This window comes from Cynocephalus volans, chromosome 2 (assembly GCF_027409185.1).
Source record: "Cynocephalus volans isolate mCynVol1 chromosome 2, mCynVol1.pri, whole genome shotgun sequence".
In the NCBI taxonomy this organism is placed as follows: Eukaryota; Metazoa; Chordata; class Mammalia; order Dermoptera; family Cynocephalidae; genus Cynocephalus; species Cynocephalus volans.
The window spans coordinates 159731504-159746106 of NC_084461.1; the positions used below are offsets into that span (position 1 = coordinate 159731504).

General features: G+C 35.8%; 1 protein-coding gene across 3 annotated transcripts in view; it reads right to left on the reverse strand.

The window, feature by feature from the left end:
• Positions 1-14603, reverse strand: part of RNF130 (ring finger protein 130) — a 115844-nt gene that overhangs the window by 55448 nt on the left and 45793 nt on the right. For all 3 annotated transcript variants that reach the window (XM_063086396.1, XM_063086397.1, XM_063086395.1), the window contains exon 3: positions 10040-10290. In XM_063086396.1, the coding sequence (XP_062942466.1) occupies positions 10040-10290 (251 nt within the window). The remainder of the gene's footprint in view (positions 1-10039; positions 10291-14603) is intronic.

The following is a 14603-nucleotide window of genomic DNA, read 5'->3' on the forward strand; positions in this document are numbered from 1 at the left end:
AAAGAAGTTCTCTGAAACAATTCCTTTCTGTGTGTTTGTGCCACCATCTTGAAATATTTAGGTTCATTTGTTCCACTTATTTTAAATTTTGATGATTATTTTAAAAATTATATAAAACAGTTACACGGTTCCAAAGTCAAAACTATAAAAACAGGAAAATGGAAGTCTCACTTCCACCTTAATCTCCTTCACCCTGCTCCCTTTCCCCCCAAAGTAATAACTATTTTGTTTGTTTTATATTTACATTGCTTCCTTTTGAAAATAAAAGGATAAATATATATCTATGCATGTATGTAGATACATGTGCTATATATATATCTATATATGAATGTATTATCATAGTTCCCCTCCTTCTTATAATAAATTAGTATACCAAAATTTCTCTTTTCCTTGCTTTTTTTCCCTTAACAATATACCCTAAAGATCATTCCATAGGAGCATACAGAAATCTTTAGAATTCCCTTCTTTTTTACAGCTATAAACTACTCCATTGCATTCAGAGCAGTAGAGTACTAATTTATTCAACCAGACCCCTAGTGATGCCTATTTGAGTATTTCAAGTCTTTTGCTATTACCAACAATATCACAATGAATAGTCTTGTGTATCTGTCATTTTTAACTTTTGTACGTTTATCATCAGGCTAGATTCCTACAAGCGAGATTATGAAAACAAAGGATAATCGGATATGCAATTGTGTTAGATATTACAAATTTCTGCCTCCCACAGGAACTGTTTTGTATTCCTATCATCAACGTATAACAATGCTTATTTTCGCTCCAAACTTGTCAGATTTTAGATTTTTTTTTTTTTGCCAAACTGATCAACAAGAAATGGTACTTGCAGTATGGTTTTAAGCTACATTTAACTTAAGACTGAAGTTAAACATCTTTTAACATTCTAAGGACCATTTGTATTTCTTTTTAGTGACCTCCCTATTTTTTTTTTTTTTTTGCCCATTTTTTCTATCAGGTTTTCAGTCTTCTTTATATATGAGGGACACTAGCCCTTTGTAATATGTCACAAATACTTTTTTTAGTTTCTTATTCCTTTATCTTTTGATTTTCCTTATGTTTTCTTCTTAACAAAAAGTTTTACTACAAATTTAACAATTATTTTTCTTATTCTACAGTTTTGAGCCGTAATTCAGAAAGCTGTCCAAATTCCCCATCACAAAGGAAAACTTAGCCCTAAACTTATTGTTTTAATTAGATCTCACACTGATTTGAAATTTATCCTGGTGTACATGTCTTTTTCCAGTTGTCCCACAACCATTTAAGTCCATCTTTCCCCAGTGATTTGAGATGATGCTTTTTATCATATACTGTACTAAATTTCCATCACATTTGGGATTTTCTATTTTGTTTATTAGTCTATTTATTTATAAGCTAACTTTTAATACTCTTTTAAATAAAAAGCTTTACTATACATTACAAAGCTTGGTGTGGCTACTAGTCACCTACCTGTCTTTGCTCCTCTTTTTCAGGGGTTTTCTGGCTATTAACTACTTGCTCTTCTGTATGAATCTTATAATTACCTGTATAGCCCCTGAAAAATATTTGATGTTATCTTTATTGGGATCAAATTAAACTTATGTATTAATTTAGGGAGAACTGACATATTTATTATATTGATTGTTTCTATTTGACAGGAACATGGTATTATGTCTTTTCCATTTGTTTAAATACTTTTCTGTGCTTTCAGGAGTGTTTTGTATTTTTCCTCAGATAGGTTTTACATAGTTCATACTAAGTTCTCACCTAAACTTATTTATCCATCTGTCCATCCAGTTGTAAATGGTGCCTTTCCTTTCATTATATTTTGATTATTTCTGTATGTTAATTTTATATCCTGCTCCTTCACTAAATCTTTTTCCTGTATGTAGAAGTTGTTCCACTGATTCTTTTGGGTTTTTCATACAGATAATCCATTTTGAATTGATTTTGGTAGATGGCGAGAGGTACTGGTCTAGTTTTATTCTTCTGCATATGGATATCCTGTTTTCCCAGCACCATTTGCTGAAGAGGCTGTCTTTTCCCCAATGTATCTTCTTGGTGCTTTGTTGAAGATCAGTTGGCTGTAAGTATGTGGGTTGATTCCTGGGTTCTCTATTTGGTTCCATTGGTCAATGTGTCTGTTTTTATGCCAGTACCATGCTGTTTTGGTTACTATAGCTTTGTAGTATAGTATGAGGTCAGATAGTGTAATGCCTCTGGCTTTATTTATTTTTTTTGCTCAAGATTGCTTTGGCTATTTGGGGTCTTTTGTTGTCTATATGAATGTTGGGATTGCTTTTTCTATTTCTATGAAGAATGTCATTGGTATTTTGATGGGGATTGCATTGAAACTGTAGATAGCTTTGGGTAGTACAGACATTTTCACAACATAAATTCTTCCAATACATGAACGTGGAATGTCTTTCCACCTTTTGCTGTCCTCTTTAATTTCTTTCAGGCAGTGTTTTGTAGTTTTCACTGTAGAGATCTTTTACCTCCTTGATTAAATTTATTCCTAGGTATTTTATTTTTTTGGAAATTATTATAATGGAAATGCTTTCTTGATTTCTTTTTCTGCTACGTCTTTGCTGATGTATAAAAGTGCTACTCATTTTTGTGTACTGATTTTGTATGCAGCAACTTTACTGAATTTGTTACCAGCTCTAGGAGTTTTTTTGTTTGAGTCTTTAGGTCTTTCTATATATAGGAAGTTCACTTTTTTTTTTCTTTTTTTAAAAGATGACCAGTAAGGGGATCTTAACACTTGACTTGGTGTTATCAGCACCACACTCTCCCGAGTGAGCCACGGGCCAGCCCAGGAAGTTCACTTTTTATTAAGGTCTCTGATATGGATTCAATTGTGTTCCCTATATTTTATGTATTAGAAGCTTGATCCCCCATTGTAACTTGAGGGTGGGAAATCCTATCATGGTAACTGAAAGGTGGGGCCTTGAAGAGGTGATGAGATTCTCACGACCATGCCCTAATGAATGGATTAATAATGGTGGTCATGGGTATGGTTCTGAAGGCTTTAAAAGGAGACCACATAAAAGTCTCTCTTTCTGCTCTGCCATTTTACAATGTGATACCCTTTGTCACTGAAGTCACTACTAAAGAAAGCTCTCACTAGATGTGTTCCTGGACTTCAGACTTTCCAGCCTCTTAAACTGTAAGCAATAAATTTCCTTTTCTTACAAATTACCCAGTTTCAGATATTTTGTTATAAGCAACAGTAACGGACTAATACAGTCTCTTACCTTCACCTAAACATCATGCCTTTAAGTCACTGTTTTTCAAGGTCTGGTCCATGGAGCAAATGGATTAAATCTACTTTGGGTGCTTAATAATAATAATAATAATAATAATAATAATAATAATAATAAAATAATAATATGAAATAATAATGACATTTATAGTAACTAAGATTTATTTAGTACATACCATGTGCTAGGTACTGTTCTAAGCCCTTCACATGTAATCTTCAGTCACTTTATGAGAAAGGAACTACATTGTCCCCATTTTACAGAACAGGAGATTGAGGCAAAGAGAGATGAAGTAATTTGCCTAGGTCAAAAGCTGGTAAGTAGACCCTATGCAGACCTGCTGAATCAGATGGCAAATTCTCAAGAATGTGCAATTTAAAAAAATGCCCCGCCAAAAGAGAAAAAAGTGCTCCCACATGATTCTTTTGCATACTAAAATTTGACACTAAACTTTATATATAAAATATAAACTAAGTATAAACTACCAACCATAGTTTCCAAAGCCTTTTCTTGTAATGCTCTATCCATTCACTTATTTTCTTTGTATTTCTGATTGTGCCCTGTTTCTTAGGTAATAAAATTCCTCAAGTTTCCACCTCACCACACAAAGAATATAAGAAATGACAAAACCACAGGGATGCATCATTTTACAAAGGAGAAAAACCAACCCCAGGGAGAGCTGAGGTGATCTGTCGAAAGTTAGTAAAAGAGTTGGGACTAGAAAACTGACTTTCCAGTCCAGATCTTTTTCCAATATAAAATGCCTTAAAAACTTCCTAATATTATAAAGTATCAAGGGATTTGATTATCAGGAGCCAGATTATCTTATCTCAGTCCAAGCTGCCAATAATACCAATTTGAACACTATTCTATATGTGAATGCAAGTGTCAACATGTTTTAAATTGGTAGAAAACAATTTAAAACAACTCATGCTGCTTATTCTAACAGGAATAATTTGTCCAAAGCCAGATGGTTCACAATATATTGAGGACAGGACACTTCAATGAAACATCTCAGATTTCTCCTCTCAGTAATAAGAATTCTCTCACAGAAATAGAATTAGGTCTGTATCAGCATGTAGTAGGGTTTTCTTCTTTTAAACATTGGTAAAATCCAGATGCTGTATTTTTTCCCTGCCTGACAGTGTCTTGTAGTCTGAGCCCTCTCTGATTCACTCTCTCATCACTACCACCATTTTTTCCTTTCTGTCTCAAAAGAGGTGTCTGTAACTCCTTTCCAAGGAATCATTTGCCTGTGCCCCTGATGCCTTCTCTCCAACTCTCTACATAACCTTGCTTTATGAATATTGTCGTCCTTTGTTCTTCAATATTTCTCCCTTTAATAGCTTCTTCCCCATAAGGCTCCCCCATCAGAAAAAAATCTGATATCATTCCACTGCTAAAAAACCTTGGATGACCCCTCCTGCTTAGAGAATAAAGTCTAAACTCAGCATGTCATCTAAGCTCCTCATATTCTAGTGTCAATTTACTCTCTAATATCAGCTCACAGTCTCCAGTCTCCTCCCCACTCTTCCCAGTGTTCCAGCTATTCAACTCTCCTGTCTCTCCTTTTATCTCTCCACGGCCCTGTGAAAAATGGTCCCTTTGCCTGACTTTTCTCTCGGTCTTTGTTTGATGAAGTCTTATTCATCTTTTAAAATTCAGCTGAAATGTCACCACCTCTTCTGTGATGTGTCTCTGACTCCCCGATAGTAATATCACTCTGCCCCCAAAGAGTAACTCTCATACCACACAGTATTTTGATCCTATGCTAAACCCAAAGGATACAGAAATAAATGTTTTCAAAATACTGATCTTAAGAGCATATCTTGTGCTGAAAAAATCAAGACTTAAGCTCTTGATGTGTGACATTTAGAAGGCATATAGTCTCTGTATATAAAAAGTGTTATGTATTTATATACACTGATCATAGCAGTAGGACATGAAAAAGAAGACAGAGTATTTGCAGTATCTTAAAAAACTGGTAAAATAATAACTTCTTAGCTCAAACATCTATTCTTCTTTTCCAGTTCTTCTGGAATTGTTAATCCTAAATAAACATAATAAACAAAATTCATTCTATCATCCAACAATATACATTGTATATATAGTGTGTGTGTGTGTGTGTGTGTGTGTGTGTGTGTGTACCCCCTCCCCCAAATTTGGAAGGAAGAAAACTTTTGAACTCACCGTTTTCTAAAGATTACATAAAAGTATTACAAAATACAAGTCTACAAAGTATACATGAAAGTACTGTCCTTCCTCTGGCGCAGGAACACTCACTGTGCTTCCACACTCTAACAGACAAGTGTACTCACTGGCCTTCTGAGACAGAAATGGGCAATAAAAGTACGTTTCATCACAGCAACCTTGACACATTTATGAAGTCTAAGAATACTATATACACATGTAATGGTGAAGAGCTTTTGCAAGTTTTAAATCCCTCCAAATTGCAGGCATTTTTACATGAAATTTTCATAAGAAGACATTCTAAACTTGAGTCCAGTAGATTGCGGAATTTTTTATACTTGCCCTATTCCTCAACAGTAAAATAAAAATTTTACTGTTCTATTTTAGGAATCAAATCTGACTACTTTGATATTAAAGGTGCAGTATTAACCATGTAATTGTTAAAAAATTTACACTTCTCTAAAACTCCTTAGGCACCCTTTAAATATAAAGGCACCAAACATCTACTCTTTTGTGTGAAATCAGTATCACTGACTTAATTAGAAGGTGACACTGAAGTTTACTGTCAGCCATCATATGAGCTATTTGTGCCTAAACATAGTATTTAGAAGCTTTCAGGAAAAGCAAACCACAGACACTTAGCAGTAAACTGAAAAGTCAAAGTATTAGATTCTCATATCACATGTACAGTGTTCTCAATTGTGAACATTACACTGCACTGAGAAAGTTACTTATACTACATGGCTCTCTTTGGTAGCATATTTTGCAGAAAGAACTCCTTCCTGATAACAGTTTGTAGGAGAAAATGAGGATCTCTTTCTAAACTCACTGTGTTTTCTTTGCTAATAGTTCTGGCTTCTCTTTTGAAATAGCTAAAGGTTTCAATCAGCTGAGCTGCTGCCACCTCCTTGTTAAATTTTAATAAACTAAGCTTTTTAAGCCACATAAAAATTTCATCAAGCGTTTCCCAACCTTAGGGAAAATGGAAGGAGGAAAAAAGGTCAGAACACCACTTTCCACTAAAGTAGTGTCTATCAAGGGATGCTTTGGAAGCAGCCTGCACGCAGGCAGCTGCAACACAAGTGCTAGGAAACAAGCTCCCTGTTTGTGGCCTGTGCCAGATGGTGATTACGTTTGTTCCTTCATCACACACAGGCTCCACACTGGGTGCTAATTAAACCTTCTAATAGCAGGTTCCTGGGACAATCATGAGTTTTTTTCCCTAAAGTCCTGGGATGTGCCATATGCAGCCCATTACTATAGGGCTTCCCTGTCAAGAACACCATTTCAGAGCAGCTCCTGACTATTATACTTTCAGAGTTTCATATAACAACATATTAAAAAAAATACTTAATTTAGCTTTTAAAAAGGTAGTATATAGCACATTATAGCACAAAAAGAGGAGCTGAGCTGTCTAGGGACCTTGAGACTTAGGGTGGTGATTTCCCTGGGCTTCCATATTGCCTCCTATTTATCACACTGCTGCAGAAGCCTCCAACCTGGAACTGTCAACAGGAACAACCATCACCCCACACCCCAACACCACCACCAAAAAAAAAAGGTGATTCCCCCAGCCAAAGTACCAGGAAAGAGATGGCCTGACATCACAAAGGCTTTTGGGTAATTAATACCTGTTCTGCTCCAGCCAAACACCAAAGAAAAATACTGCACACCTCCTCCCACCCTGGTTTCAACATGGCACAGAAGATGATCTCCCTTCTACCTCTACCTCCATCCCACCTAGCTCCTCATGGAAGTAAGATGAGCACAGTGATCTAGTTGACACCTATAGAACACATGAAAAGATGTTCAACATCAGTAGCCATTAGAGAAATGCAAATTAAAACCGCAGAAGAAACGTTACTAACCACTTAGCATAATGGCTAGAATAAAAAAATAGTGACAACATTAAATGCTGATGAGGATGTGAAGGAACTGGATCAGTCATACATTCCTGGTAGAACGTAAAATGGTATAGCCACTTTGGAAAAAAAGTATGGCAGTTTCGTACAAAACTAAATATGTGCTTACCTACCATAACAACCCTTGAATTCATGTTCAAACAAAAACCTGTACATGAATGTTCACAGCCACTTTATAATAGCCAAAACCTGAAAACAACACAGATATCCTTCAATGAGTGAATGGTTAAAAAAACTGTGGTACACACAAAACATGGAATGCTATTCAGCAATAAAAAGGAATAAACTGTTGATACACACAGCACCTTCGAAGGATCTCAAGGGAATTATGCTGAGTGAAGAAATACAAATTCTAGAGGTTAAGTACCATATGATTATATCTATATCACATTCTTTTTTTTTTCTTTTTGTGACCAGTAAGTGTGGTGTCGCCCACACCGCGCTCAGTCAGTGAGCGCACCGGCCATTCCTATATAGGATCCGAACCCGCGGCGGGAGCGCCGCTGTGCTCCCAAGCGCTGCACTCTCCCGAGTGCGCCACGGGGCCAGCCCTATATCACATTCTTGAAATGACAAGACTACAGAGATGGGAACAGATTAGTGGCAGCCAGTGGTTAGAGAAGGGGGTGAGAGGAAGGTGGCTGTGGCTGTAGAAGAGTAGCACAAGGGATCCCTGTGATGAAACTGTTCTGTATCTTGACTGTGGTAATGGTCACATGAATCTACATGTGATAAAGCTGCACAGAACTAAACACACACACAACCACACACATACACAAACGAGTACAAGTCAAACCAAAGAAATCTGAAGATTTCAGTGGATTCAGTAAGATTGGAGGATTGAATCCACGTCAATTTCTGAGTTGTGATATTTACTATAGTAATGCAAGATGTTACCACTGGAGGAAAATGAATGGAGGGTATATGGGATCTCTCTGTATTATTTCTTATAAATCCAAGTGAATCTACATTATCTCAAAATAAAAAGTTTTTAAAAATGTAAAGGACTGGTGTTCCTGACAAAAATGCATATAACCTGAATCTAATCATGAAGGAACAAACATAAGACATCAGACAAACTCAAATACAAAATAACTGACGTGTACTCTTTGAAAATGTCAGTGTCATGAAACAGTAAGAGAGACATGACAACCGAATGCAACATTCAATCTGATCCCATTAAGCCAAGGTTTTCTTTGCTATCAAGCCAGTTTTACAAAACCTGAAAAAGGTCTGTAGATCAGATAATGTATCATATTAATGTTAATTTCCTCATTTTGATAATCATACTGTGGTTATATAAGAGAATATGTTTTTTACAAAATACACAACAAAGTATCTAAGAGTAAAGGGGCATCATAGCTCAACTTTCTCTCAAATGGTTGAAAAAAATATATACATAGAAAAAGAAACATGATAAAATGTTAGCTGAAGAATCTGAATGAAGGGAATACTTTACACTATTCTTGCAACTTTTTTGTAAGTCTGAAGTTATAAATAATAAGAATTATCAAAATTTAAAAAATAAAAAGGTGCAGAATACTACAGAAATGCTGGCATGTAAATGTTCAATAAACAGCAGTTTTCAGGTATTTTATACCTATTTTCAGGTGAAGAACAAGTTGAAGGGCTAAATAAACTGACCAAGAGGGATCATGGTAAACTGGTGGTAAGGCAGGGATCTGAACTCAGACCTGTTTTATGCCAAAGTCTGTGCTTCCTCCAACAGAATGTGAGGAAGGATGAAAATTCCAACACCCCACAAGGATTAAGAGAGAGGATGGCATTATATATATATGTATATATATAAAAATAAAACTGGCTTCAAACCACTCTCCAAGCAATTCACTTCCTAGTTTCCTACAGGAAAAGTCTAGGACAGGGACCTAACACTTCTAACCAGGCTCTGAAGGTGGGTATTTTGTCTACAGCACATCAAAGAAACTTAGTAACAAACTGAGAGAACCCCCATCTCCAGGCCCTCCCCTGCAGGGCAGCATGATGCCTTTACTCTGCCTTTGTTTGTTCAACCCAAGTTAACTGAGCACTTGAGATGTGCTGATCAGTGGAATTTCTAGGATAACTATCTAGAGAGATCTATTTTACTGATTCTCCCCACCTAACCCTCACCCCCATGTCTGAGCTTAGATATGACAGATAATTTATTTTTTATTTTTTTTCTGAATAGATAATACATAGTTCAAAATTCACATGGGAAAAACAATTCACATGGAAAAGGGAGTAAAGTGAAGTCTGCCTCCCACTCCTCCCAGTTTCCCTCTTCAGAGAGAACCAAAGTTACCAGTTTAAAAATGCAACTTTGTAATATTTCTCCAAATTAATAAATTATCTAGATCATATTATGATATTAAAATTTACCTACCTAACTAGAATAGCCTAAGTGATTGCTATAAATGTAATAATTTCCCCTTTTAGATATTTAAAATATCCTTAAAATACTTGTATAGGTATATTTTCAACATATTAAAATGAATGAAGTTTACAACTTACCTTGGTATTACAAAGCTGTGCTCTAATCAACTGAGCTAACCACCCAGACCCATAACCTTTTTTTAAATGAAAAAAATGTTTGTAAGATGTATGATCATGACAGGTGTCTATAAATTATGGCTGGTAAGAACCATTCACTACAGAGTAGTGGTAGCTCACCTGGTTCCTGTCGCGTGCATTTGTGTACCTGATCTTCTGAATGAAGTAGAATATGAGCCACGCTGAAGAAATAATCATCAAAACAATAAAGGATATTGACACGAAGACTAGAGAACCACGGCTGAAGTTCTTTGGAGGCATTCGAGTTCCAACAGCTATTGTCATTTGTACAGAGATGTTTTTCTCCAGATAACTCAAAATATCCTTACCCCTCAATTCCGTTATCATGACAGCAATAATATCTCCAGTGCCTGTAATGTAAAATAAATATATACACTCAAGTGACATTTAAAATATATAGAAACATCAAATATATAAATATGCTGTTTAGAAAAACTACTGTAATGTTTGCTAATGGGAAAGGTTTGCAGATTCAACTTTTCAACTGAAATGAAGGTGCAGTTGGGTATGCTGGCACCAAGTGGGAACATGTAATTTGTTGTGTAGTACTTAAGACTGAGATAGAAGAAAGGCATAAAATAAAATGATTGTAGAACCATATTAACTTGTCTTACAATTATATTTGAAGAACAGATTATTAAACCAGCCAAATGTGACAAGAGACAGTAATATAACATATTATACAGAAACAGAAATATGATAAAATCATGGTAGGTTTACATTGTAAACCTTTTCTATCTTAAAATAATTTCCAGAAAGCCCTAATACCCTAAGAAAAGGAGAAAAGTGCTGTTATTTATAGAACAAACTGGTACTTCTTATACTAATCACTCTAAGGAACATTCATGGAGCACCTATTGTATGTACAACTAGTACAAGGATAGAAGTAGAGGATATGGAGTTTTATAATGTCACTGAGACATAGGACACACACTGGGTAATACAGCTACAACAACAAAGTACCACATGGTGGTAACTTTTACTTAGAACATCTGAAACCGACTTCAGTTTATGTCTAGACCTGACTGGAGCGAGGCTTCTTTCTAGTTTACTCAGAACTATTCTGGAAGTCAAATCCTTCCAGAGACAGGTCCAAGCTTCAACATTCTGGTTAGGCATCAAAATACTTCCATCTTCTAAAAGCTGTCCAGAGGTCTGCCCACAGCCACAAACCATGTAAGTTAACTACAAAGATGGTCTTAAGTTGCCTTCTAGTTACCTAATCCCCTTTCCCTACATCATTTCCAGAAACAGTAATACATTAAAGACAAGTGAGTCTCTCTCCTATGGATAGCACAAATCTCTATCACTTTCCTCCTCCACAAAAAGAATAACTTACCACTTTCTTTTAAAAAAAATAGAGAAGCCTTTCTACCACTAATCTAGCTGCTGGCAATTGTCCTCTCATAAGCTGAAGCTGCCTGTGATGGGACATGCAACTTTTACAATTTGCCTTCTTTGAAGAGCCTCTAATAGAGACTAAGGGTCAGGAGATAGGAAATAACATTTTATTTTGGGTAAGAGAAAATTTTAACTACTTATTCAAATATGAATAAGGTCTGTGCATACAAATGTAAACCACCAAACATGCAAAAGCCCCAAAACTTGCCCTTTTAGAAAAGGCTTCTTCAATAAATAATACATACTAAACATTTGGTTTTATATGCTTCACTTATATTTAGCTAAAAGGACCATCCCTGTGTTACGTGCAGTCAAAAGACTACATGCAACTGAAAAGAAATTCACCAAAAGTTTTATGAAAAATGTAACCCAAAGGAACATATATTTTGTATTACCTTATTCAAAATTGTTCCAGCCACTTTATCAGAACAGCAGTTTATCAGAATACTCATTAAAAATCCATAAACAAAAAGAAAAATGCAAAATTAAAGCAAGCAATAAAGTTAACATCTAATTACCTTTGTGAAATAAGAGTTCTGATCAGTTGAGTTAGAGAAAATCATAACATAATGCTAAACCATTTTACATTTTCATTTAATAACCTTAGGTTTGTGCTTTTAAAATGTTGTTCGACAGGCAATGATCTGTGGTATAAGATACCAGGTATGGCTATAAAGTAACTGAGACGGATCCCACAAACAACATATGACAATCAGTCTCATTGCTTTATAATCACACCAGGTACAAATGATTTTAGAGATCAGTTCTGAGGCTCCCTCTTGAAGACTCAAGCTGGAAAAGGAGGAGGGAAAGCTGCACATATAGCCAAGGGAACCAATCCATGTGATTTTATTCAAAGAACACTAAATGAACGCGCCAACTAATTTCAGCTGGAAAGCTGTTTGGGAAAAGAAGTGTTTAATTATTTCAACCATCCAGTCAACAATATTTATTGAGCACATACTATGATCAAGGCTGCTTTCGCCTCTTAAAGAGAGTGCAAAATTACCTGCTCTTGATTACATGAAAACCGCCTCTACCCTCAGGAGGACAAAGGACAATCTTAAAGGGACTAGAGAGAGGAGCCAAACACAGGTGGTCTCATCACTGGCACAGAGTGCGGGACTGAGAAGAGTGATAGCAAAGGAGACTAAGACACTGCCAATCAAGCAAAATGAAAAACAAATAACAGCAGATCATCAGAATAGCAGTGAATGCACTGCGTTTTTAACCATTTTAGGTCTTAAGTCCCTTACAGAATCTGATAAAAGTTTATACTGAACCGCCCCCCCCTTTAGAAGAGATGCCCCTCTCCCCCAAAGCCTGTCTGGTATCAAAGACCCTGATTTAAGGATGCCTCAGACCCTTGACTTTTAAAGATTTGGGAAGCCCTGGCCCAGCTTCAGAGGGATATTAATGCCAGAGAAAATTTAAACTTCAGGATAAAAATAGGGTTGGATCAAGGAGTGAATAAGAGTTAAGGATTAATCAGACTGCAGTGATGTAAACATTCAAGCATAGGATGACAAATACATGGGATACTATCACCATTCCCACATCCTCAAACCTTGGCAAATACTGCTAATAAACCATGAACGTGGTTCAGAATCCCAAGCATTTCAACCTGTCTGGTGGCCAGTATTAATTTATCAGAGATGACAATGAAGTAAAAACCCATTTGTGATACCTGCTTTCAACTATTTTCTTGAAAAACTTGCTCCATTGTTATTATTTACTAGAATCTATGTTTCCACTGCTTGAGTTTGGCTACTTCAATAAACAATTCTATTCTTTCCCCTTTTTAAGAATTTTCAAACCCACATAATAGTTTCAATACTATCTGAACACTAATGTGCTTTTTTTATTTTTTTATTTTTTTATTTTGTCGATATACATTGTGGCTGATTATTGCTCCCCATCACCAAAACCTCCCTCCCTCCTCCCTCCGCCCTCCCCCCCAACGTCTTTTCTGTTTGCTTGTCGTATCAACTTCAAATAATTGTAGTTGTTATATCTTCTCCCCCCCCCCCACTAATGTGCTTTTAATTTAAATCTGTCAACTGGTAATATTTTGCCCTCTCTATATGTATTTATTTTTGCTGAACCAATTAGGAGTAAATTGCAAACAACACTTTTCGTTCTTAAATACTCAGAGTATCTCCTATGAACAAAGTTATTCTACATGCTCACAATTCATTTATTCATAATCACTAAATTTAACTCTGATACAACACTGTTCTTTAATATATGGCCCATGTTAAAATAGTGACTGATCTTAATAATGACTTTCATAATTGTTATCAGCACCATGCTCTAACCAACTTAGCTAACTGGCCAGCCCTCACTAGTCTCCTTTTATCGAAAATAGTTCCTTACTCACTTCTCATCCATTGTTCAGGACATTAACCTTTCTGAACAGTCCAAGCCGGATGTTTTGAAAATGTCCCTCAATATGAATTTTTTTGATTCTTTCCTGTTGATCAGCTCTCTAAACTAAACATTTTTGGTAAGGATGCTATGAGATGATGTTATGTCTGTCCTCAGCGTATCACGTCAGGAAGCACATGCTGAGTTCTACTTTTATTGCTGATGACAAATTTTATGACTTGGTTAATAAAATTTATCTGTCATCTGCTAGATTTCTCCACATAAGTGAATGCTTTTCTTTTTTTAAGTAATAAGCAACTGATAGGATGATACTTTCACATTGTATAAATAGCCAGTTCCCCATGCAGCTTCCACTCAATACTCTCAGCATCCACTGATGCTCACCTGAATCAGTAAAAATAACGGTATTTGCAAAACTAGCTTTCTAATGCCGTAACTTCTACATTTTGTAAACTGATTTTATAATCAGAGGGACTAATAAAATTTTCTATTTTTTTCCCACTAAAAAAGTAGAATTGTTGGGTGGGCAATTTTTCTGTAAAAAAAGAGCCCCCCACTCCCAGCAACTCTATTTCTTAATGAGAAAATAGATAAGTGGAAAAGTATGGTAATGCTGTTATAATTCTGACTACAAAATCAATTTTGAGGGGCCAACTGAAAGAACTTCAGAATTAATCTCCTTTGGGCTCTGAAATCAGAAGGTCTAGGTTCAAATCTCAGTATATTTAGCTTCTCTGAACTTCAGTTTCTTCTTTCCAAAAATGAGATATTACCTTCAGGTTTCACCGCTGATGCTCAGTAAATGCTACAGCTTAATGAGCTAATTCTACTTATAGTATTGTTAATCAAAGAAAGTAAAGGAAGACATTGTGGA